This window comes from Silurus aristotelis, assembly GCF_946808225.1.
Source record: "Silurus aristotelis genome assembly, chromosome: 6".
Lineage (NCBI taxonomy): Eukaryota > Metazoa > Chordata > Actinopteri > Siluriformes > Siluridae > Silurus > Silurus aristotelis.
The window spans coordinates 32,100,450-32,127,543 of NC_139579.1; the positions used below are offsets into that span (position 1 = coordinate 32,100,450).

At 39.2% G+C, this 27,094-nt stretch overlaps 1 protein-coding gene across 1 annotated transcript in view; it reads right to left on the reverse strand.

Annotated features, from left to right (window-relative positions):
• Window positions 1-27,094, reverse strand: part of lck (LCK proto-oncogene, Src family tyrosine kinase) — a 37,387-nt gene that overhangs the window by 8,113 nt on the left and 2,180 nt on the right. Inside the window, exons 2-9 of the mRNA XM_083544753.1 lie at window positions 20,895-21,001; window positions 17,688-17,763; window positions 13,730-13,820; window positions 11,949-12,050; window positions 11,197-11,300; window positions 9,543-9,692; window positions 8,274-8,426; window positions 2,442-2,621 (exon numbers count right to left, since the gene is read on the reverse strand). Of these exons, the coding sequence (XP_083400879.1) occupies window positions 2,442-2,621; window positions 8,274-8,426; window positions 9,543-9,692; window positions 11,197-11,300; window positions 11,949-12,050; window positions 13,730-13,820; window positions 17,688-17,763; window positions 20,895-20,996 (958 nt within the window). The 5' untranslated portion in view covers window positions 20,997-21,001. The remainder of the gene's footprint in view (window positions 1-2,441; window positions 2,622-8,273; window positions 8,427-9,542; window positions 9,693-11,196; window positions 11,301-11,948; window positions 12,051-13,729; window positions 13,821-17,687; window positions 17,764-20,894; window positions 21,002-27,094) is intronic.

Sequence of the window (27,094 nt, forward strand, 5' to 3'; positions counted from 1 at the left end):
TCTTTTTAAAGCTCGCTTTGGAACAGGTTTGGGTTTCGTAGCTCAATTGAAGGTACAATTTAATGCTACCACCTCCAAAGACGTCCGATACAATCCGAGATTGTGGGAACAGTTCGGTGGAAGGAGCACAGACGGTTGGAAAAGACGGGTGTCCTGATATTTTGGTCCTGTAGTCGTGTATATGCTTGCTGTTAGTGTGAAGGTGTGTGAAGGAGAGTCGGGAGGAGTGGACGACTTGTGTAGCTATTTGTGTACAAACCACAAAACAGAGAGAGCGAGAGAGAGAGAGAGAGAGAGAGAGAGAGAGAGAGAGGGAGGGAGAGAGAGAGAGATCTGTCCGTTTGAGGGAGAAAGTCAGCGAAAGCTCTTGATGTTCTCAGTGTTGCTATTTTTGAAGGTGACCTATGCAACCTGTGTCACTTCAACTTTGATGTTCTTTTTTTTTAGATGCTGCAGAAAGCTTCGCAAGCCTCATCCGGCCTTAAACACACACACACACACACACACACACACACACACACACACACACACACACACATCTTCAAGGTCATAGGCTGTTGTTTTTTCGGGTTTTTTTTCTACAAGGAAGCCGGTATACGTTTTTGTTGAACCACACACACACACACACACACACACACACACACACACACACACACACACACACACACACACACACATTCGTGACAGGAAACGCTTTTTTTTTTTTTTTTTTTTTTTTTTGCACGCTTTACGAGTGGAACTTTCCCAGAATCCCCCAGCAGACCAGACATTACCCAGTGATGAGTAAGTTCATGTTTGTAGTCTCTGGTGAATTCTTGTATCAGCTATTCAGGTTCAAGCGTGTGTGTGATGTGGACACACACACACACACACACACACCCACACCCACACACACACACACCCACACATACACACACACACACACACACACACACACACACACACACACACACACACACCCACACATACACACACACACACACACCCACACCCACACCCACACACACCCACACATACACACACACACACACACACACACACCCACACATACACACACACACACACACACACACACACACACACACACACACACACACACACACACACACACACACACACACATACTGAAAGTTTAATACTTTAATATGTTAGATCAGGGTTTGTAAAGTAACGTGTGAAAACAGACACAATATCCTGTACGTTCATGGCTCGGTCATAATACATCACATTTTATTGCATCCTGCAGACACCCGTATCTTATTAGGGTTGAGGGGCCTTGTTCAAGGGCCCATCAGTGGCACCCTGGTGAGGCTGGAATGCGAACTCATGCCCTTCCAATCCAAACACTAACATTTGATCCACTAAACTTACACTCCTCTGGATCAGGGAGGGATCACATTCTCATGGTGGATGATTTCATATCCTGGTGAACTCAATGTTTTATTCAGTTAAATGCTACTGAAATGGTCAGATGTAGTGATTGATGCAAAAGACTTTTCTAGCCATATGTGCTTCTTCCCCAAACTGTTCCCACAAACTTGGGTGTGCACTCCAACTACAAGATTCAAATTTGTTTTTTTAATCAGACCACACGGACCAGCCGTCGCCCCACACGTGCATCAATGATCCTCGTTCACCCCCGATCCTGTCACCAGTTCACCACTGTTCCTTCCTTGGATCACTTTTGATAGACACTGACCATTGCAGACCACCAACATCCCACAAGAGCTGCAGATTTGGAGACGCTCTGACCCAGACGTCTAGACGTCTCAATTTGTCAAACTCGCTCAAATCCTTACGCCAATTTTTTCTGCTTCTAACATCAACTTTGAGGACAAAATGTTCACCTGCTGCCTAAAAAATAAATCCACCCACTAACAGGTTCCAGGATGAAGAGATCATCATTGTTCTTCACTTCATATATATATATATACTGTGTGTTATACTTATGCAGCACTTAACACACCTTTTATCTGCATTTCATCCACACACACACACACACACACACACACACACACACACACACACACACACACACACACACACACACACACATACACACAGTGTGACAAAAATCTCCAGAATCAACACACACTACAATACATGACTTATTCACACACAGCTCTTTAAACCCAGCGCCTGAAAAACTTTCACAAACATGACGGAATTAACACAACACCGCAACGTCCTTTTTAAACCCTCTGCTAGAACAAAGGAACCTGCTGAGGATTGAACTCACAAATCTCCCAAATACTGGAACTGGGTCAATAAGTAAAATCCAGCTTAAACTTTGAAAACACTCTCCTTTTGAACCCAGGACAGAAGACACGTACGTGCAGCTACACGTTTAACGTAAACAGGTGAAGAGAAGCGAGTGTAGATTCTGCATAAACCACCACGGATTCATCAGACATCCGACTTTCTCCATCTCTTCCGCTTACCGTTCTCCATGTACTCTGTGACGATGTAGATGGGTTCCTGCGTGACCACGGCGAAGAGACGAACGAGCCGTAGGTGCTGCAGGTTCTTCATTAGGTTCGCTTCAGCCAGGAACGCCCCGATGGACATGGTTCCCGCTTTCAGACTCTTGATAGCCACTCTCCGGTTATTATTGTACAAACCTGGGTGGGTAGAAAGAAGTCAATAAACACCTAATCATTCATGTTTCTTTCTTCTCTTTCTGTCACTCTCACTCTCTTTCTTATGCTCCTGAGATACCACTACCATCCCGTTTCCTACTTAGACCTGCCTGATCTTTCCTACTTGGACCTGCCTGATCCATTGATGCCCTATGAAGTTCTCTTCAGTTGTGCAGTTCAGTATGTTCTCCATACGAACAGCCTAAAGATCTATGAGGTTCCTCAAGAGCCATGTAGAAGGATTTGGACTAAATAGCGTGCTACAATGGTTTAATTGCCGTGAGCAGGTTTGCACTTCAACCTCAACCTCAATGATAGATCTCAGGTCTTTTTTGAGTTTGGTTCTTCCTAAGGTTTCTTTTTTATTCCCAGCAGTGAAACGCATTCGAGTAAATGTACTTCGTTACTGTGCTTTAATCATTTTGTGGCTACTTTCTAGTTTTTATTGAGAATCAATGCTATAAGCAAATCTTTCTCTCGATTCAACTACATTTATCAGCTCGGAGTATTTGGTTCTGTATTATGCTAACCAGGTTTTTGCTAATTGCGCAAAGGGGATGATTCTGGTGGGCTTATAAAACGAAACAAAACAAAACACAAAACAAAACAAAACAAAACAGGACATTCACTCAATTTTGTGCCGCTATTTAATGTAAAGGAATGTTAGCATGTTAAAAAGGTCGAGGTGGCATGCTAGGTGTCATGGTGGTCTGTTTATTTGTCCCTGAAATCCCCTTCTTGCTGTATGCTGCTGTGTATTTGGTAACTGTCTGTGATTAGAACAGGACAATACACAGATGGAGTGTCAAGATAACGGGGTTATAGCCGTGATCACGACACGGCAGCTTCCTGTTTAGGGTTGAATAACAAACGAGCGCCAATGAGAAGAGCGAAGTGACCTGATCGTGCGATCACAATCAGTTAATCTGAGAAAGCCGAACAATAAAACACAGCGAACAGAGCGTTCTCTCAACGCCAACGTGTCGGACAACGATGTGTTCTGATAAACAAACGGAAACGTCAGAGTTTATGTTCAGCCTGAAATGTGTCTATTCCTATTTCTCTCCTCAATTGTGCAATAACAATAATAATTAGTTACACATGCAAAAGCTTTTTATAGCTATTATTCTTACTTTTCTCCCATCTGTTATTAATATGTAACTCAATATGTGTTATTTACATTTTCTTTTTACTCTGAGCAACTGCAGTCAAATCATTTCGCTTTAAATGTTCTTATTAGCTTTCCCTATTAGCCCACTGCATTTAACTAGCCTAGCAATCTTTTGTTAGCCTTTTATATTTTACCAAATTAGCAGTTTAATGGTGGTGCTGGGATTTGAACTCACAGAGCACAGTAATCTCTTAACCCTGAGCCTCACCAACAGCTAGCTCATAGCTAGCTAATAGCTCATAGATAGCTCATGGATAGCTAGCTCACAGCTAGCTCATAGCTAGCTAGCTCATAGCTATCTCATAGCTAGTTCACAGCTAGCTCATATCTAGCTCATAGATAGCTCATAGATAGCTTATAGCTCATAGCTATCTAGCTCATAGCTAGCTCATAGCTCATAGATAGCTCATTAATATAGTAACGTATGAAAACAGACACAATATCCTGTGCGTTTATGGTTCGGTCATAGTACGTCACATTTTATGGCATCCTGCAGACACCCGTATCTTATTAGGGTTGAGTGGCACCCTGGTGAGGCTGGGATGCGAACTCATGCCCTTCCAATCCAAACACCAACATCAGAAGAGTGGAGCTCATTATAAGAGAAAATTGAGACTGAATTTGTAATGGGATGCTCACAAACATTTGTCTTTATGGAGTATTTGGGCTCCTGAATGCACAGAAGTTTCCCAGCAAAATAAAAGTTATAGATGAATTGTGTTCAGGGACATTACATTCCTGCACCATTGACTTTCCTCTGGTTTCCCAGGCGAGGATCCTCATTCAGCGCTTTGTAGCATCTGAGCAGACGTACTCGGATTACTGCACGCTCAGGTCGAGACGTGTTTCCTCACATCTCTCAATTATTCATTCGATTTCTAAAGGCTTAACCCAGATCTTCAGATGCAAGTAGCGACAAATTCACACAGACGTTTTTAAACAAAGACATGAGAACACCCATAGAGAGAGAGAGAGAGAGAGAGAGAGAGAGAGAGAGAGAGAGAGAGAGAGAGAGAGAGAGAATGAGGGTTTACCGCCAATGGACACTAAATAATTTTTAATGATGATAAGATCTGATTTATTTTACTTTACTATTTGTTTAGTCATCAACGTTTGGCACCGCAGAAGGCGGTCTGTGTAAAATGAAAACCCGAGCTTTTGTGTGGTGTGTGTGGTGTGTGTGTGTGTGTGTGTGTGTGTGGTGTGTGTGTGTGTGGTGTGTGTGTGTGTGTGTGTGTGTGTGTGTGTACAGCTGCTGGTTGCCTTACAGGTAAAAGGACATCAATGGGAGTGAACATGATACAACATGATCAGTAATCACATTTTCATCTCAAGCACCAAAAAGGTTGCAATGTTTTTTTTTTTTGTTTTTTTTTTATCTTGCTTGCACACAACTAATCTGTGTAATATGTACAGTATATATGATTTATCAATAATAATTAGTTGTATTATTATAAACAAGGCTGTTAATTAGTAGACACGCCCCATTTTCATTCACCCGCCCTCCTTTTTCGGTCCACAAAGAAAAACATGATACTTTTACAGCCATAACGTTTCACATTATACGGCCAAAAATATTGGGACACCCAACTTTTCCGTGCCTCCATCTGCTTTCCATGGGTTGAAATGGAAGATCTCCCTGCCATTGAGCTCCAACCCTACGGAACACCTATGTTTCACACTGACTGCCCCCAGGCCTCTAGTGATTGGAAGATCGAAATCATTTTAGTGATTTGGAATCTCATTCATCAGAATTAACGAATTTTCTTTTGAAGTCGATTCGTTCCTTTGATCAGAAATTCCAAAAAATGGTGCGTTTTCAATATGCAGATTCCCAACACGTCTACATATACCGACTTTGACTATAGTTCCAATAATTTATATAAAGTGAGTATTAGGGTAAGTGGCTAACGCTAGCGCTATGGATTGTTTAGCGTTTTATGTTCAGCTTCAAGAATGTTTCTTAAAAGGAGAAAATCCTGACAATTTCAAATATCGAGGGAGTGAATGAATGATGAAAGGAATGAAGAAATTTGTTAAAGTCTGCTGAAATAAATAGAACAGTTCAGTAGAACTTATGTTTTGAAAATTAAATATTAAATGTAAAACACACACTGAACTGCATTATTAAAAAAACGACAAGCATTTTTGTGTTTCGCATTTGTATCGAAGTTGATCTGAACTGTGACTTAAAAAACGAGGTACATACCGAACAGTGAATTTTGTGTACCTTTACACCCCTAATATGTACAGGTGCATCTCAATAAATTAGAATATCATTAAAAAGGTGATTTATTTCAGTAATTCAGTACAAAAATGTATTATAATATCTCCAAAAATTAGAATACTTCATAACACCAATCAAAAAAACATTTTAAGTGAATTGTTGGCCTTCTGGAAAGTGTTTATTTTCTGTACATGTACTCAGTACTTGGTCGGGGCTCCTTTTGCTTTAATTACTGCCTTAATTGGGCGTGGCATGAGGTGGTATAGAAGCTCAGGTTTCTTTGAGAGCGGCCTTCATCTCCTCTGGATTTTTTGATCTCTTGTTTTTTATTTTCCTCTTGATAATATTCCAGAGATTTTCTGTGGAGCTCAGGTCTGGTGAGTTTGGTCCAGTCAATCACACCAACACCATGGTCATTTAACCAACTTTTGGTGCTTTTGGCAGTGTGAGCAGGTGCCAAATCCTGCTGGAAAATGAAATCAGCATCTCCATAAAGCTGGTCAGCAGAGGGAAGCATGAAGTGCTCTAAAACTTCCTGGTAGATGTCTGTGCTGAACGTGGACTTGATAAAACACAGTGGACCAACACCAGCAGATGACACGAGTCTCCAAACCAACATCAACTGTGCAAACTTTACACTGGACCTCAAGCAGCTTGGATTCTGTGCCTCTCCTCTCTTCTTCTTCTTCTTCTTCTTTTTCCAGACTCTAGGACCCTGATATCCAAATGAAATGCAAACTTTCCTTTTATCTGAAAATATGACTTTGTGCCACTGAGCAACAGTCCAGTCCTTTTTGTCCTTTGTCCAGGTAAGACACCTCTGACGTTGTCTCTGGTTCAGGAGCAGCTTGACACAAGGAACGAGTCAGTTGTAGCCCATGAAGACGTCTGTGTGTGGAGGCTCTTGAAGCAGTGACTCCAGCTGCAGTCCACTCTTTGTGAATCTCCACAAATTCTTGAATGGGCTTCATTTCACCTTTTTCTACCATGTTTTTTTCTTCCATTCAACTTTCCATTAATGTGCTTGGATACAGCAGTCTGTGAACAGCAGCTTCTTCAGCAATGACCTTTTGTGTCTCACCCTCCATGTGCAATATCATCTTCTGGACAACTGTCAAGTCAGCAGTCTTCCACCATGATTGTGGAGCCTGAACCAGACTGAGACACCATTTAAAGGCTCAGGAAACCTGAGCAGGTGTTTGTATTTAATGAGCTGATCAGAGTGAGACATCACGAGTCTGAACCTTTTCACAATATTCTTCACAATTTTGGGTTTTTATCAGCTGTGAGCCAAAATCATCACAATGAAAAGAAATAAACACTTGAAATATATCTGTGTGTGTGTGTGTGTGTGTGTGTGTGTGTGTGTGTGTGTGTGTGTGTGTGTGTGATGAATCTTTATAATATACGAGTTTCACTTTTTGTATTGAATTACTAAAATAAATCAACTTTTTAATGATATTGTAATTGATGCACCTGTAAATAAACTACATAACATTTATAGGAGTCATGTGACCAAAGAATGAAAGACTTTGACCAGATGACTCCTGAAATGGACTACTGTATACTGTTTCCTGTGTAATGCACTGCATATTGGTTACGGGATTCACGTGAAAAAAAAAGAATGAAAAACCCGGAAAAGAAGAATCGAGAGATCAACTTCTCAACTTATGTTTCCTGTCCATAACCTACAGAGATCTTGCGATGCTCTGCTGGTGCGCGTCCAGTAGAAAATGAACGAATCACTCTTTGAGACGACTCGTTCTTCTGAGTCACTTTTTCGAAATGAATCATGACAAGCCTCCTGACCTCACCTTCACTGGTACCTTGTATCTGAATGCAGCCCAAATCTCCACAAAATGGTGGAACATCTTCCCAGAAGAGTTGAGTTGAGTTAAGTTTATTATTAAAGCAAATGTGGATGAGATGTTAACAAAAACAAACAAAAACAAACCTATGATCTGGTGTCCACAAAATAGAGACTTCACAACACTTTTGTCATCGTAGCTAGCTGACTAGCTGGTTTTGATGACCCAAAACAAGAGAACTTAGACAGTAAATCGGCTCTTCAGGCTCGATTGATTGTTCATTGGAAAAGATGGATGTAACTGTAAATAAATGAACGCTAAATATGGTAAATAGCAATTGTTATCATTGTGTGTGTGGTTTGGTGTGAGAGGAGGTTTTAGGAAAATCCCTTGGTTCAGGTTTGTTGTACTGGTTGTTCTGTACTGACCCATCCAGACTTCTCCAAACTGTCCCTGTCCCAGCCGTCTCTCCAGTTTGAGGGACTCGCGTGAAATCTCCCACTCGTCCTGCCACCACGGCTTCTGCGGCATTCGCGTCTGGCACGGCTTCACCAGACGTGTGCACAAGCCGTCTGCATCTCCTGCACGGCGAGAGAGAGAGAGAGAGAGAGAGAGAGAGAGAGAGAGAGAGAGAGAGAGAGAGAGAGAGAGAAAGAAAGTGAGAACAATGCTCAGGGTTTAGAACAGACAAATCTCTCTGAAGACAAAGGAAGTGATACACGGGTTTCAGCATGCAGGGTGAAGCCACACACTGACGGAAACCAAGCAAAGCGCTTCAGATCTTTGAAGGCTCAGAGCTCGTCTTGCTCGAGCTGCACTATTTTATTCCATTGTAGAGGTGAGAGCGTGAAATCGTGGCCCCCATGCACACGTCTCGTGGCTGCTACGTGCACGAGAGCGACTCTTTCGCGATATAGCAAGAACAATACGGAAAGCTGATGCGAATTTTCTCCTCTGTTGAAAGAAGGTTAATGTCCAATCTAAGCAGATTGCTATCTGCATTGTGGGTAATCAGTGATGAGAAGTTGGAGTGAAGCCGCCACCAGTTTCCATCCTGGATTTCAGGATTGTTGTTTTATAACACACACCTTATCTATGAAAGATCAAATCGTGAAATCTTTCATGAATAGTGTATGTAGCGTTACGAAGCACTGACACTGGAGACTTGTTCCAAAATTGTCAGGTCCACACCAGTTTTTGACCATGTGTCATGGGGATGTCACCGGACTGTCATTGGTGTGTCGCAGATATGTCATAGATGTGTCATAGCTGTCATGTATTCATTTCAGAGGGGTGTCATTGGTGTGTCGCAGATATGTTGTAGGCATATCATAGGTGTGTCATAGGCTAGTCATAGGTGTGCTGCAAGCATGTCATAGACATGTAATAGACCTTTCAGAAGGATGTAATTTGTTATTGGGGTGTTGCAGATATATGTTTTAGGGATGTCATATGTGTGTCATAGGCATGTCATATGTTTGATGCAAGCATGTCATAGGCATGTTGTAAGCATTTCACAAGCATGTCGTAGGTATGGCACTTGTGTGTTGTATATTCGTCATTGGTTTCTCAAAAGCATCCATCATGCGTCATTGGTGCGTGGTAGGCGTGTCCTAGGCATGTTGTAACGGTACATCAGCCTTAACCCTGAGACATTGGAGTGAAGATGTGGATTGTTTAGCATTGAGAATACGTACGGGAGTAATGCTTGACGAGCTCAGCCAGGGTGGGGAAGGAGATCTTGCTGGTGATGTAGAAGCCGCCGGCATCCAGGTTGCGGATTCTGTAGTGCTTGATTACGTCGCCTTGATTGTGATCCAGATCTCGCACCGAGACAGAGAAGCTGCCTGTGAAGCAGAGGAACATTCAAGCTCTGAAGACTTCATGTTCTCTGTTCTACTGCACACTGATGTATTTATATCACATGTTAAAAAGGAAGATCTGAAGATCTGAAGATGTTCATAAAATATGCATCAATTTCACAACTTTCTCTATACTCCCAGCATTGGTATGATTATCACGAAGAGCGCTGTAGAATTCCTTTCTTCATTATTTAAAATATTATAGCCAGTACGTTTAATGAAAATTTTTTTTTTTTATTTCTCAGCCTTACATTGACAAATTATGGTAAAATATTCGTACAGAAACTGTATAAGTATAATAATAATAATTGATAATAATAATAATAATTATTATTATTACTATTATAACAGTCAGTACTACCTATCTATCTATCTATCTATCTATCTATCTATCTATCTATCTATCTATCTATCTATCTATCTATCTAAACACAATTTGATAAAATCTGATTACAGAAACTATATTATTATTATTATTATTATTATTATTATTATTATTATTTATTAGTATTCTTTTTAGAACAGTATTTATTTGTTGATTTATTTTTATTTATAAAAAAAGGCGTATATTAATAAAGTATGATAGAATCTGGTTGCTGCCACTCTTGGGCCCTTGAGCAAGGCCCTTAACCCTCTATGCTCCGGGGGTCCCTTACGAGGGAAATATCAAGGTCCGTGACGTCGGAGTGACGTGGGGCCGCCTTCCCGTGGGCTCACCACCTGCAGGAGGGACCGTAAGGGACGGTGCTGTGAAGATTGGGCAGCAGTCGAAGGCGGGGGCCTGCTTAGACTGCTGCCCCCGCGACCCGAATTACGGATAAGTGGGAGAAAATGAATGATTAATGAAGAATCTGGTTGCAGAAATTAAATAATAATAATAATAATAATAATAATAATAATAATAATAATAATAATAATAACAGCTATTATTATAATTATTATAATTATTATTATTGCATTAAAAATTTTATTTAAATGTATTATTATTTATAATAAATTCAAATTTATTGTTATTTATAACCATATGAAATCATCTGAAAACAGTTTGCTACCACGAGCAGAGCTCCGAGTTACACATTTATAATGTCTGATGCCTCGGCATTTCAGGAAGTGAAAGTTTTTTGAGGAATATTTCTCATAATTTCTTGTTATGTGAAAGAGTTTCTCACACGTGTACAGTAGCTTCGTGTGTGTCATAAGCAGGTACAATACATTTGCATATTTCAGGCAAAAAAAGGGGGAAAGAAATCATGTTTAGATCACAAAAATGTTAAGCTTGAACTGTAAATTACTGTAATAGAAATGTAAATAATAATAATAATAATAATAATAATAATAATAATAATAATAATAATAATAATAATAATAATAATAATAATTCTGTGTGATGTTTTGCATATTTTCCATTTAAACCCGGGTTCAAATTTCTGCGTTTTTCTTTAATTAATCACAGGAAGTAAGTCGTGTTCGTTGTGATCGTCTGCGTTACCTGGAGCGGTCTCGCTCTCTCGGATCAGGAAGGAGCCCTGAGTGTTGCCAGGAGCCAGGAGGTGCCTCATGGCATCATTTCTGGACAGATTCTTGAAAAACCAGCTGCAACGGAAGCAAAAACAGCGACAGTGAAGCACATGACCATATATGAAGAATGCTGAGGATGCTTTGATTCAGATCCTGTCTATTTATTGAAAGTGCTGCATATTTTCCTTCCTCCTGCACACATGAAACTGAAATGTGATTAGTCAGGGAGGCCTGGTGATGCATTTAGGGGTATTTCAGAGGTATTTCCTCACACGCCCCTGCAGGCACCTACACACCTCTGCTGTTAATCACACACAATATCATGTAAATCTGCTCTCTGTCCGAGACCTGACCTCATTTATCAAACAAGATATGAAAGAAATCTCCAGGCTGAATGTTCTTCCATGTTCTTACTTCAAATTGTAGATCCTCAGGTTCTAATGTCTGAATGGGATTGAAGGTTATTAAGAATGCATTGTTTTAGCTTCTGAGATCTTGAGATCTCCTGAAAAGATTCCTACAGTTCAAACTACGAGGCATTAGAAGGTATAAAGACACCAAACAGGATAAAAAAAGACACGATTTCAGGTTAAAAGTCCACCTCCTGAGCGTGTGAGGTTGTGTGGTGGTTGTTTTCTTTCAGCTCGAGCTTTTGAGTTGTAGGCATGTCTGAGTGAGTGTGTGTGTGTTTGTGTGTGTGTGTGTGTGCTGGTTTGAACGTACGGTTCGGTCTCCATGCTGTTTAGCTTGGCCACAAAGTTACGCGGCACGTAACCCTTCTGTCCCGTCGACAGAGACTCGGCCATGAACCATTCAGGATCTTCACTGAGACGGAAGAGAAAACAGAGGACATTTTTATTTCATATGTAATTGAGAGAGTTGTAGGTTTATGTTTAGAATAAATACGCTGTTCTGTGATACACAGTTTCCAGGCAAACAGGAAGCCTCGGAGAAAAAGTGTTTTCTTTTTAAGCAAATGATCGACGGAAATGTAGAAATCTACATTTACTGCGACTTCTATTCTATCTATCTTTATTATTTTTTTATATTTTTTATTTAACATTTTATTATATATTATATCTTAAATATAAGTCACTGAAAAATATATATGCCTACCTATATACCATATATACCACCAATATGCCCTAAATGCTATTCATTAATAAAAATTAAAATAAACATTTAGAAATATTGACTTAACGTTTAATTTGTGCCGCCACTTTTACCAAACAATTACCAGTAAAAATTTATTTTAGAATATGACCTGTTTTTTTTGCTTTTTTTGAAACCATAAAATTCAATAAATAAAAGATTAAATATTTCTAAATGAATTATAATTGCAGAAATAAGTCAATTCATTTATTTTAGAATACGACCTGTTTTGTGTTTTTACCTATTCTTTTACCATAAAATTAAATAAATAAATGCTAAAATATTTCAAAATTATTATTCTAATCGCACAAATGAATTAATTCATTAATTCAACTTTAAATTACTATAATCTTTTACAAATTATTTAAAAAAAAAAACAATAAAAATCCAACAATTTTATTTTTTAAATAAACATTCAGTTTTTTGTCTAAATCATTTCTATATATTTAATATATATTAAAATAAGTAAAACTATTGTGTTTCATCCAAACCAGTGTATATAAAAGTCTTAACATATGCTACAAAATAATAATTAAAAATGAAAACATTTCTTGATTTCCCTTTGAGATATATTTTCCATTATACACTCACCAGCCATATTATTAGGAACACTTGTACCCCTGATTAGTCAGAGAGTTATCGAATCGATCCGATCATGTGGTACGAGCGCAAGGCAAAAAATCCTGTCAAAAGCTTCGATTCGAGTTCATGTCAAGCAGAAGAGTGTTTCAGAAGCTGCTGATATGATCTTTATATACATTGAGCCCACAGTTTACACTGTTACATTGGGGCTCAGTTCTGTAGACAGAAAATCAGTTTAATACCAACTCTTTTACACGTGTGGTGAGCTGAAAAGCATGTCAACCTGCCAAACCTTTAGGAGGATGGGCTACGATGGCAGAAGACCGCCTCAAGATCCACTTCTGAGGCTATAAATGCCTTAATGTGACTTTATGATGTTTGATGTGAAAATACACTAAAGTTCATGTCATGACTGTATTTGATGCTCTGCTGAAACCTGATTGGCCGATTAAAAAATTTAATGAATAATCGTTGACATTTATGGTCATTTGGTAGATGCCCTTATCCAGAGCGACTTATGGTTGTGTCAATTTTACAGCTGATCAATTCAGGCTTAATGTCCCAGCAGTGGCAGCTTTGTGGTTCTGGGATTTGAACTCCTTCTGATCCTGAGTCCAACATCTCCCACAAGTGAATGACCAAGGCACTGCTGTTCCTATTAAAGTGGCCAGTAAGAGTTTCTCCTCGAACTGTATTCGAAATGAAAACGATCACAGTGCTGAAGACTGGATCCAATAATAAAGGAAAATAAAACGTATTTAATCTCTTACTCGTTGATGATCTTCATCTTCTCGCCTTTCTCAAAGCCCAGGTCATCAGCATGGCAGGGTTGATAGGTGTACTTGGCCACCACTAAGGTATCTGAAACACAACAACGATTAGAAATTAAGATGTTTCATAAATGTATATTTTTCACCACTATATAGACAAAAGAATTGGGACTTTTTCAGCCACATGTCGTTTTCCTCCAAAACTGTTACCACAAAGTTGGAGGCACACAATTTTAGGACATCCTAGAAATTTGTAGCATGAAAGGTCCTGAACTCGGAGACCCAAACCTGTTCCAGCATTACAAGAAATGCACAAAACCACCTCCATGAAGATCTGCTTTTCATAGTTTGGAGTAGAAGATCTCCTGCAAAAGAGCTCTAAAGCCCATTATCTTTTAAATGAATGTGAACACTGACAGCACCCCAGAAACCTCCTCTCCTCTCCTCTCCTCTCCTCTCCTCTCCTCTCCTCTCCTCTCCTCTTCTCTCCTCTCCTCTCCTCTCCTCTCCTCTCCTCTCCTCTCCTCTCCTCTCCTCTTCTCTCCTCTCCTCTCCTCTCCTCTCCTCTCCTCTCCTCTCCTCTTCTCTCCTCTCCTCTTCTCTCATAACATAAAGTGTAAATTGTGCTCCTGTTGGCTGAAGGAGTAGAAGGAGAGGAGAAAGACGTCTACAGAGACGGCAGGGAAAGGAGCAGTGCAGGAGAGTGGAGGTTCGGGTTGGTACTTTAAATGTTGGTACTATGACTGGTAAAGGGAGAGAGATAGCTGATATGATGGAGAGGAGAAAGGTAGAGATGTTGTGTGTTCAGGAGACCAAGTGGAAAGGGAGTAAGAGCAGGAACATTGGAGGTGTTTAAACTGATCTATCATGGTGTGGATGGAAAGAGAAATGGTGTAGGGGGGATTCTGAAGGAAGAGTACAGTAAGAGTGTAGTGGAGGTGAAGAGAGTTTCTGATAGGGTGATGATCGTGAACCTGGAAATTGAAGGGATGATGATAAATGTCATCAGTGTTTATGCTTCACAAGTGGGTTGTGAGATGGAGGAGAACAAAAAATTCTGGAGTGATTTAGATGAATTGGTAGAAGGTGAACGTAGGGATTAAAGATTGGTGATTGGTGCAGATTTAAATGGGCATGTAGGTGAAGGGAACAGAGGTGATGAGGAGGTGATGGTACGTTTGGCCTTAAGGAGAGGAATGTGGAAGGGCAGATGGTGGTAGATTTTGCTAAAAGGATGGAAATGGCAGTGGTGAACACGTATTTTAAGAAGAAGGAGGATCACAGGGTGACGTATAGGAGTGGAGGAAGGTGCACACAGGTGGACAAAGTTCTATGTAGGAGATGCAACCTGAAGGAGATTGGAGACTGTAAGGTGTTGGCAGGGGACAGTGTAGCTAGACAGCATCGGATGGTGGTCTGTATGATGGTTTTGGAGGCGAAGAAAAAGAGGAGGAAAAAAACAAGATGGTGGAAACTGAAGGAGGAAGAGTGTAGTGTGAGGTTCAGGGAAGAGGTCAGACAGGAGCTCGGTGGTGGTGAAGAGGAGTGATGAGGGAGACAGCTAGAAAGGTACTTGGTGTGAGATCTGGAAATAGAAAGGAAGACAAAAAGACGTGGTGGTGGAATGAGGAAGTGCAGGAGAGCATTAGGAGAAAGATTTTAAAGAAACAGAATTGGGATCGACAGAGTGATGAGAAAAGTAGGCAGGAGAACAAGGAGATGCAGCAGCAGGTGAAGAGGGATGTGGCAAAAGCCAAGGAAAATGCATATGAGGAGCTGTATGAGAAGTTAGACACTAAAGAAGGAGAAAAGGAAGAGGAACAGGCAGAGGAACCGAGCTGGGAAGGATGTGCTGCAAGTTAGAGCAATAAAGGATGGAGATGGAAATGTGTTGACTAGTGAGGAGATATGTTGAGAAGATGAAGGGAGTATTTTGAGCAGCTAATGAACGAGGAAAATAAGAGAGAGAGAGAGAGAGAGAGAGAGAGAGAGAGAGAGAGAGAGAGAGAGAGAGAGAGAGAGAGAGAGAGAGAAGGTTGGAGGATGTGGAGTTGGTGAAGCAGGATGTAGATAGGATTAGTAAGGAGGAAGTGAGGGCAGCGATTAAGAGGATGAATAGTGGAAAGTTGGTTAAACAGATTGCATACCAGTAGAAGCATGGAGATGTTTAGGGGAGATGCAGTGGAGTTTTTAACCAGGTTTAACAGGAGAGATTGTTTAACAGGATTCTGGAAGGTGAGAAGATGCCTGAGGAATGGAGAAGCTGTGTGCTGGTACTGATCTTTAAGCATAAGGGAGATGTGCAGACCTGCAGTAACTACAGGGGAATTAGGTTAATCAGTCACACTATGAAGTTTTGGGAAAGAGTAGTGGAAGCCAGGCTGAGAGAAGAGGTGACCATTTGTCAGAAAAACTATGGTTTCATGCCGAGGAAGAGCACCACAGGCGCCTTATTTGCTTTGAGAATGTTTGATGGAGAAGTATAGAGAAGGTCAGAAGGAGTTGCATCGTGTGCTTGTGGATTTAGAGAAAGCGTACGACAGGGTGGAGAGAGGAGTTGTGGTATTGTATGAGGAAGTCAGGTGTGTCAGAGAAGTATGTGAGGGTGGTGCAGGACATGTATGAGGACAGTGTGACAGAAGTAAAGTGTGCAGTAGGAACGACAAACTGGTTTAAGGTTAAGGTTGGACTGCATCAAGGATTGGCTCTGAGCCCTTTCCTGTTTGCATTGGTGATGGACAGCTTGAAGGACGAGGTCAGACAGGAGTCTCCCTGGACTAAGATGTTTGTGGATGATATTGTGATTTGTGGTGAGAGTAGTGAGCAGGTTGAGAAGAGCCTGGAGAGGTGGAGATATGCGCTGGAGAGAAGGGGAATGAAAGTCAGTAGGAGTAAGACAGAGTACATGTGTGTGAATGAGAGGGGGGGCAGTGGAGGGGTGCGGTTGCAGGGAGAAGAGGTGGAGAAGGTGGAGGAGTTCAGGTACCTGGGGTCAACAGTGCAAAGTAATGTAGAGTGTGTTAGAGAAGTGAAGAAAAGAGTGCAGGCAGGGTGGAGTGGGTGGAGAAGAGTGATAGCAGGAGTGATTTGTGATAGAAGAGTATCTGTGAGAGTAAAAGGGAAAGTTTATAGGACTGTGGTGAGACCTGAGATGTTGTATGGATTAGAGACAGTGGCATTGAGTAAAAGACAGGAGGTGGAGCTGGAGGTAGCAGAGCTGAAGATGTTGAGATGTTCGTTGGGAGTGACGACGATGGACAGGATAAAAAATTAGTTTATTAGAGGGACAACGCATGTAGGACGTTTTGGAGACAAGGTGAGGGAGGTGAGATTGAGATGGTTTGGACATGTGCAGAGAAGGGACATGGGGTATATCAATAGGAGAATGCTGAGGATGGAGACACCAGGAAGGAGGAAAAGAGGAAGACCAAGGAGGAGGTTTATGAATGTGGTGAGGGAGGACATGCAGGTAGTTTAATAGAGGAAGATGTAGAGGACAGGGGGGTCTGGAGTCAGATGATCCGCTGTGGCGCCCCCTAATGGGAGCAGCCAAAAAAAGAAGAAGAAGAAGAAGTACAAAGAAACAGCAATTCGCCAATGATTAACGATCATCCATTTTTTTATACATTTATAGTTGTATTTTATGTCATAATATGTTGTAAAAAATGTCACTGATGCTTTATAGGAAGATTATATGTTAATATATACAATATATAAGCGTCTTAAAGTTCAGTAACACTAAAAACATCTATAAAAACAGTCCTCTATCGCAAAGAATTCGCCATTGCTATAGAAACGATAAGGCATCTGAATGAACCCAGTGATATGGACTTGAGATTTTTTCATCAGCGCAGCGGTGTGATGAAAAATAATCTTTTAAGACAAAGGATCTTTTGTAAATCTTGTCCATCAGACCAGGATTCTCAGACCCTGATAGTGTGAAGGTGAAGGGTTTTACCTGGAAGCGGTGAGGTCGGGGGAGGAGTGTAGTTGGGGTTGAAAGGAAGCTTGTTGTCTGGGTGCGGGTACAAGATCTAAAAAAAAAGAGAGAAGAAAGAAAATAAAAAAGCTGAAAAAAAAATACACACCAATGGGAGTCCGAGTCTTCATTCTGGTTCATCATATAGTTGCATCTAAAAAGCGTGTAAAAGCCCCGCCCACTCATCCATTTCTTTTTCTTATGGTTTAAGATTTTTATTATGAAATTCAATGTGGGGTTGATCATGTGACCTCAAAGGGTCTTTCTGGGAACAAAAATTCAAACCAAGGGGGCGTGATGAAGAAGAAAACAATCAGCAATGTTACCACGGAAACTCCTCATAAAGCGTTTTATTTCTCTTACACCACAGCGCACAATTACAATTCCCCTGAACAACCATGTACTTTTTATCCTTTTATAGTTACTGGTAAAATCGTAAAACATTCACACAAATTCTTTTCCATTTTTGCTCTACATTATTTCCTTGATCGGTTTTTTCTTTATTTTATTAGGAAACCTGACATTGGAGACTCCTTCCGTAAACGCTAAATAAACAACTCCACACAAACAAAAACATGGCAGTCTGATTACGTTTAGTGGGCGCATATGAACGAGCTGTTACTATAGAAACAATAATTTCATAGCTAATGTAGCTAAGAAGTTATAACCATTCGTAAGTCCATCTTGAAGCTGAATTAATTTGTTTGTTTGATAGCTAATATATATACAGTATATATATATATATTGTAAGATATCCTTGATCACTAGTCCTAGATTAGATTCTCTCTCTCTCTCTCTCTCTCTCTCTCTCTCTCTCTCTCTCTCTCTCTCTCTCTCTCTCTCTCTCTCTCTCTCTCTCTCTCTCTCAGCTTTAGGTAGGGGGCGTGGCCTAAACATCAGGTTGACAATAATATAATTCAGATATTACTTTTTTGAATTCTGTGTAAGTTTATACTGAATAAAATGACATGTCTGGAGGGAATGTGATTGTTACACTGAACACTGAGACGTGTCCCGGCTGCGTTTGGACCGTAGACAGGAGGAGACTTAACATTTTTACCTTTACCTAATATATATATATTAGGAATGGTAAGGTTCACTGATTTGCATAAAAGTCAAAGATTGATTTAAAAAAATGTGCAAGTTAGCATTCGTATCATGACATCGTTTTGAACATATTTGCATCGGTAAAAAACGATTTGTTTCTATATAATTTAAGTGACCAATAATTTGACAAATATTTAATATGTAGATTAATTTCTTCTTGTTAAACCTTTTCTCAAGCGCGTTCTCTTAGCACCGCTGCTGCTACGTGAACATGACGTATCACAACACTACGGAGACCGAGGACCGAGGCGTGTCCTGATAGTCACATAGAATACAGATTAACATGGCAGAGGCAGAGCTGTAACTTCCTGCACACACAACAGGAAAAGAACATCAGGTTTTATTTAAGCTTTTTTCTTTAGTTTTTCTGCACTACAAAGGTGTGTGTGTGGAAGGTAAATTGATGGTTTGCTGTCTGTCTGAACTGAAGAATTAAAAGCAAAATATCTGTACCACATTGAATTTTAGAGCATCGTATTTTTCGTTGCACCGTATTGCATCGAATCGAATCACAGTGAATCGTATCGTATCGCATCAGTAGCTGTTTCATATTTATCTTTCATGTATCGTATATTTGGCATCGAGATGTGAATCGCATCGGCCTCAGTTATGGTTCAAAATATTTTTTTTCTCATTAATCTACACTCATTTACCCATAATGACAAAGTGAAAACAGAATTCTAGAAATGTCTGTAATTTATTTTTATAAAAAAAAAAAATGTATTATATTAAACCGGTATTATCACATGATCACCGCTGAGATGTTTCTACAGCTTGATTAAAGTCCACCTGTGGACTCAACAGAAAGGTCTCACAGCTGACACTGCAGATCAGAGCAAAATCCAAGTCATGAGGTCGGAGAAACTAAGAGACAGAGCTCAGAGACAGGAAGGATGCAAGGCACACATCGCATTTAGTTATGCTGCATTTTGGAAATACACAAACATCAGCTCTAAATGGCTCGTGAACCCTGGAGATGCTGACGCGTGTGATCCTCCCTCACAGGAAATCCTAACCCGTTCGCTATGACCTAAAGAATTCTCTTTGAAGCATCTATCTTTTGCTCTCTCTCGGCAAATCAAATGCGTTTCACTCCGTCTTTCTCCATGGCTCGAACTTGTAGCTTCGTCTCACCACTAAACTTCTTCGCCCCTCTTCCGCTCGCCTGTAACTCCACCCGTGCAGGCTGCTCTGTCTCGGTTCTCTGAGACCACAGAGCCGTGCGGTACGTCGGCATCCGCTCTATACGTCTACGAGCTTGTATACCGAGGCCTCAGAACCACCGCTGATGATGGATTGCACTCACTCACACACACACACACACACACACACACACACACACACACACGCATGTTTCAGTCTTTTTTGTTGTAGCTCTATTTTCTAGTATCTGGTCATTTCCTGATACTACAGGAAGTGTTTTATTCCTCTTATTCCGCAGCAGATCATTTCCTCTCTATCTGATTTAAACCCTTATTGGTCACGTATGGAAGGAGTCTCCAGTGTCAGTGTGGGTGTAATGATCCAAGCTGCATTCCAATCTCTTATTTTATTTCGTGGATATTTGAGACCTCTTTAACTTTATAAGTAGCTAGAAACACACAGAAAGTACTTCTCCGTAATTTCCGACCACATTGAACAAGTACAGGTTCCTACGATGCGCTGTTGCTATAGAAACCGTGACATCAGGAAGAGCGGGTTGAACCCACACAAACCTGTGATTGGAGAAAATTAATCAACACCTTCCGATAGATCAGATCATTAATCTTCCTTTGGTAAGTGAAATAGTGGGGAAGTGAAGAAAAGTTTCTTCTCATAAATTTCGCTCGGGTGTGTTTTTTTTTTTTTAAGGGTGTGTGTGTGTGTGTGTGTGTGTGTGTGTGTGGGGGGGGGGGTGTTTGCCAGATGTGCGTGATGTAGATTTAGCAGCTGTTAACCCGTTCGTATGACGCAGACTCGATAAGATACAGTGAAACTCTGCACCTTGAGAGTGTTACGGATTGGGAGATGCAAAACATGACGCCATGATGGATGCAACAAAAAAGCATCTGGAAGCACTAAGACTGTTCTGAAGCATACCTGGTTCCCAGGAGGAATGGGGCAGTTGCAGTGCTCGCAGAGCTCATCGTCAGGGTGGTAGGAGAAGCCGTCGTCCGAATCGTAAGAGGAACAGTTTCCCATGGTCTCTGATGGAGAGACAGCAACAGTTAACAACCGAACAGAACAAGATCTATCTATCTATCTGTCTGTCTGTCTGTCTGTCTGTCTGTCTGTCTGTCTGTCTGTCTGTCTGTCTGTCTGTCTGTCTGTCTGTCTGTCTGTCTGTCTATCTATCTATCTATCTATCTATCTATCTATCTATCTATCTATCTAATGTAATCTATATATACAGATATGTGCAAGTTGCAAGTGACAAACTGTGAGGGTATCTACACATACATTTATAAATATTGGCATGTTCTATGAAAAGTGCAGGTCTGAGCGGAGAGCAGCTCAGTGGAAATGATGTATGTGTGCAAACACAGAGGCGAATTGTGTTAAAGAATAAATAAGGTCAAACTTGTCCAGAGACCATCAACTGACCCTACAGTGATTGTGTAGTAATTATAGCGTCATTTGCAATTAATAATCAATAATATTCAGTAATGTATGGTAGTTCAATAACATATATTTTTATAGAACATGGAATAATACAATTTAAATTTTGCTTCTGTATGAATATATGTTTATGGAAAGAGTCAATGCGTCATAACTTCAGGACAATGACACTTCGAGGATCTGCTTCAAGCTGCTTTAATGTCACTGGAATTCATTTGTTCCATAGGCGAGCCACATTGTTAAATGTAGCTATAAATGGATAAAAAAAAAGTGTGGTGTTTTTTTTTTTGTATTGTATTGAAATAAATGAGATATTGTAATCTTTAGAACATTTCTGTGGGATAAAAGTAATAAAAATATCAAAAGGTCGATCTCATCTCACCGATTGGTCACTGATCACTTTCCTGTAACAGCATGACTTACACAGAGTTACAAATATGGCCGTGTACAAATATGAGCTGAACAATAGAACGCTATGGGACGGCCATGTTTTAGACCAGAGCTCCCAACTGCATCATCAAGAACCCCTCACACCCCATAAAGCAGAAGATCCAGGAACATTCAAACCAGGATGTATCAGGTCCAACATTTTCCCATCCACTATCACCCTAATGAAGTCCACACACCACCACTAGGACACTGATGGCTCACTGCTACTTCACAATTTCTCCTGACAGCAATCATCATGCAGTTCAGCTCCACTCTGTACCTCCTATATCATTACTGGATATTTATTTTTGTATATAACTGTTTATTCATTGCACATTGTAGCTTATCTTTATATCTATATATCATCTGTATATAACCTTTTACAGTTGTATATACAATGTACATATTCCATATTGTAATTTTTTTTATTTTTATATATAAATATATATAGATTTTTAATGCACTTACTTACCAGCTCCTGCTGATTTTTTACACTGGCAGAGACTTCATATTTAATTTCTGTACTTATATTTACACACATATATATATATTATATAATATTATTATTATTACATATATTTGCGTGTTTATCTGCATGTTTATTTGCACGACTGCGACTATTTGCACTTCCGGTAGAACCTGCATTTTGTTGCACACAAACACACAAAACCCGCCACCCGATCTGTGAAAATATGTTCAAAACAAAAAGGGTCCTTGATGTGCAAAAGTTTACAGACCCCCCGTTCTTGAGCCGTAATAATATGGTCAGGTTTTCTTTTCTCCTTATTTGGTATCATTCTTCACCTCGGGCCGAAACGTGGATGAAAGTCGACGTGGTTCCGTTTTCAGATTTTATTGATTTAAATAAAAGTTAAAGTGTCATTAAATGAAATGATATAAACATTCAGGGGCTGCATTTTATTCCTTTATTTCATTGTTTGTTCGCTTCATCAAAAATTAATTCAGGTAAATCTAAAGAAAGAAGCGTTTCTCTGATCTTAACATGAACAATGTGTACGGTTTCGAAGAGCTTTAAAAAGCTTGTTTGGTTTATTCTTTTCCTGTAATCTCTTTAATTTTTATTAAAAGGACTTTAATGGTTTTATTTAAACTTCGAGGCACACAATCGTATCAGACGTCTTTAAATGAAATGAAAAGTTTGCCTTCACTTGAACTAGGAGATCTGCTTTCCATGCGTTGGAGTGGAAGATCTCCTGCTATAGAGCTCCATAATCTATTGAACATGATAAATGTGAACGCTGACTGCACCCCAGGAACCTCCTCATCTTCTCACCTACATCACTAACTGATCTGCTTGAATGATCTCCAAAACTTCCTACAAAATCTAGTGGAAGATCTTCCCAGAAGAGTGGAGGTTTTTATAACAATAGCAAATGAGGATGTTCAAAAAGTACATAACAATGTGATGGTCTGGTGAAAACCAACTGTTCAGTGTAATTTTGTTTGTACTTTCAGTTGAAGTTACGCAGAAATAAAAGTATTTTATAGACTTTTTTAAAGATTTTTAAGAATTTTACTATAAAAGCACATCCTGATTTTACTCTTTTTATATTAGGACCATTTGAGATTTTGTTCAGAGTTGTACAGTAAATGTATGTGTGTCTTTTGTGTGTGTGTGTGTGTGTGTGTGTGTGTGTGTGTGTGTGTGTGTGTGTGTGTGTATGTCTGAAATAAAAAAAAAAAAAGATATTTGTTTAGAAAGCTGTCTAAAGCACTGTAGTTGCTTATTAACTAATACAAAATACTGAACACTAAATGCCACTGTTGGGCCCTTGAGAAAGGCCCTTAACACTCCCTGCTCCAGTGGCACTGAATCATAGCTGCCCTGTGCTCTGACCCCAACTTTTAACAAACTTGGATATCCAAAGAAAAGAATTACACTGTGTTTTAATGCATATGTGACAAATAAAAACTGAAAAAAATGTCAAAAAGGTTCACAGGAAGTTTTTCAGAATCGGACTATGCAGATGATCGAGTTAACTTTGTTAAACCTTTTCTGTGAAGGTTCAACTGGCTGAGCTCCGCGAACAAATGAAGATCAGATATTATCAGATTTTAACGAACCAAAATGGAAATCCTTTGTTCAGAAATGTATATATTTAAATATATATATGTGTGTGTGTGTGTGTGTGTGTGTGTGTGTGTGTGTGTGTGTGTGTGTGTGTGTGGGAGTTGGTATCTTAGTGGTTCAGACACTTTGTATCTGAAGGTCATGAACAGATTTATTAGGTATATTTATACTTGGATTTTATATCATGATATTTTATAGAAATCATTTACTATTTATGTAGTAGATGAACTTGATACTTTTATTATATTCATATTTATTCATTTTTGTATATACCATGAAAATGAAGGGGTTTCGTTTAATTCGTTTTTTGTGTGGTTTTATTTTTTTATTTATTTATTTATTTATTTATCTAGAAATATATATATACATAAGATTTAATTAAATATCAGTGGAAACTTAAGGTTATGACTGATTTGTGAAACAGCAATGATGTTACTAAATTTAAAGAAATTGTGTAAATTCATGTACATTTTGAGAATTTAATATTAATGTGAGCAATTTTGGTATAAAATCCTCAAACTCAGAAATCTAACTATGGTTATAAAACGTCTATAAGGGTTAAATAGTACATAAAAATAGACAATATTTCATTTAAAATCGTTATAAATGTTTGTCTGTTTGAGTAAATAACTGATCTGGTCAGTGATTCTCTCTCAGAGATCTGAATCTGTGAGAAACTTGAGAAGAAGTTCAGGAAAAGCCTGACCTCCTCGAACACACAGTTGGAGTCAGAAGTTTGAGTGAGGAAAGTCCCTTATCGGATTCGCTCCCAAAATAAAACGATCCTGAGAGAGACGCGAGGTTAAATATCCGGAGGATTCAGAACACACACACACACACACACACACACACACACACACACACACACACACACACACACACACAACAAGAGTGTGTAATAACGAGTTTGACTACATCCTATCACTTTCCACAGCTGCTTTGTGAGCATTGTGAGCATCCACATGTATGATTATCGCTGTGCCACAAAACAAAAACGAGAGGAAGTGAAGCTTACGAATACCAGAGATGCATTCACATTCAGGTTCTGTCGTTTTTTTTAGCGCTGTCATTTACATTCCTCAAGTTTGTCTTCCCACAGACCTTTCAGTATCTGTTAGTCTGTTAGTCAAATGTAACTATTCATAACAAGATCTTACAGAAATATATTACCTGCTAATCGCTTCTTAAACACCATGCTAGCAAGAAGAAAAAATATTTCTTTCTAAAAGATAAAATATTTATTTTTAAAACATTTATTCATTTACAAGTTGTACTGAATTGAATAGGTTTTACTGGCGCAGATTTCAACCTGCTAATCTCTGATGCATTTAAATAACAAGTATGGTGTTTGCTAGTTCTCATATTTACTAGTTCTGGTGTTTACTGCTACTGTGGTATTCACTAGTATTCCTCAACTCTTGCATTTACTAGTTTTTGTAGTTGTTAGTTCTGGTATTTAATAGCTCTGGCATTCGCTAGATCTTACATTCTTTGGTTCTTGCATTTGCTAGTTCAGGTATTCGCTAGTTCTGATATTCGCTAGTTTTTTTGCTCCACAGCTTAACATGATGGTGAAAATTGATCTAAAAAGATAGTGATGAGAGATCTAGTGACTAGAGATCTAACACCTTCTCAACATCTCCTTCCTCATCTTCCCCATCATCTAGTTTTATATAAACCACCAAAAAAAAACAAAAAAAACATGCTAACTATAACTAGCATGCAAACAGCAAGTTAACGTCAGTGTCTAGTTGGAAACTCTGTAATGTTCACTGATTAATGAGTTCCATCAGATGTTTCATCAAATATTATATTATATTATATTATATTATATTATATTATATTATATTATATTATATTATATTATATTATATTATATTATATTATATTATATTAGAGAAATCATTACAAGCCAGTCTACTGATTTCTATGATTAGCAAACAATTTTAAACAGGAAATATATATATACTTTTATTATTTAGAAAGTGAACAATCATTTGTGACCAGTATTTTATATGTAGACTGATTTCTTCTTGCTAAGCTCAAGCTCTTTTTCTATGTGAATATGACGTATCACAACAACATGGGGACCTGTGAGGATTGCAGTGCTGCTTCATATGTATCTTCAGTGTAGCATATCGTTGGCTTTGCATCAAATAGTTTTGGCCACAGTTATGGAGATGCACTTTATATATATATATATATATATATATATATATATATATATATATATATATATATATATATATATATATAAAAAATCACCACTAATAACACCAGGAATGTAATTTTTAGCCTTTAAGACATGATAAAGATTGTTTTACTCCTGTTAGGCGTATTAATCATTAAGGAGAAACACAGCATAGTCTTTGTTCTTTTGTAGGTACATTTAATGTCGTAAACTCGCGTCATAAATCATTAGGTACCCCTTCACCTCTAAGGGCTACAAAGCGCTGGGAACTTCCGTAAAATGTTCTGTAATATAAACTGCTGCACTACTGCCAGAGCTGCGGCTACAGAAAACTCCTCAACCCCTTTTGACCAATCAGACTCTATAATCTCTTCTGGACTGGTGTAGAAGCTTCATCCCTACACCCAAACCCAGAGAAACGTGATCTCGGCTACATGAAGGTGTTCGAGAGCTCGGCAGGCCGGAGCTGCACGTTCGATCCGGGCTCGAGGATTTAATTAAGCAGAGGAAATCCTTCAGTCTTCAGTCTGTGTAAAGCAGAACTCGGCTTTTACTGTAACACTGAAGATGGAAATAAGGCAGAGTCAACCGTGGGAGTAGATCAGGGTGGAAAGGGATGTGATTAAAATAGCAAGATGTTTCCCGAAATCATCATAATAGAATTAAATGAATGCTATTTCCAAAACCCACTCGACATAGTTTCATTCTCTATCTAACTATTTAAATGTAATCTATAAGCATGTATATATTTATATATATATATATATATATATATGGAATAACTTAATGTAACCCCAATAACCTAGCCATCTACAGAGGAAACATTGCATCCTCTTTTTATGACACACCCATATATTGGATTTTTATAAAAATACAGAAAACGAATATATTTTTCAACAAACTGATGCTTCATAATGAACTTTACAGCTTGTTTAGTTCATCCGTTTGTCAGCGTCGAGCGAATCACAT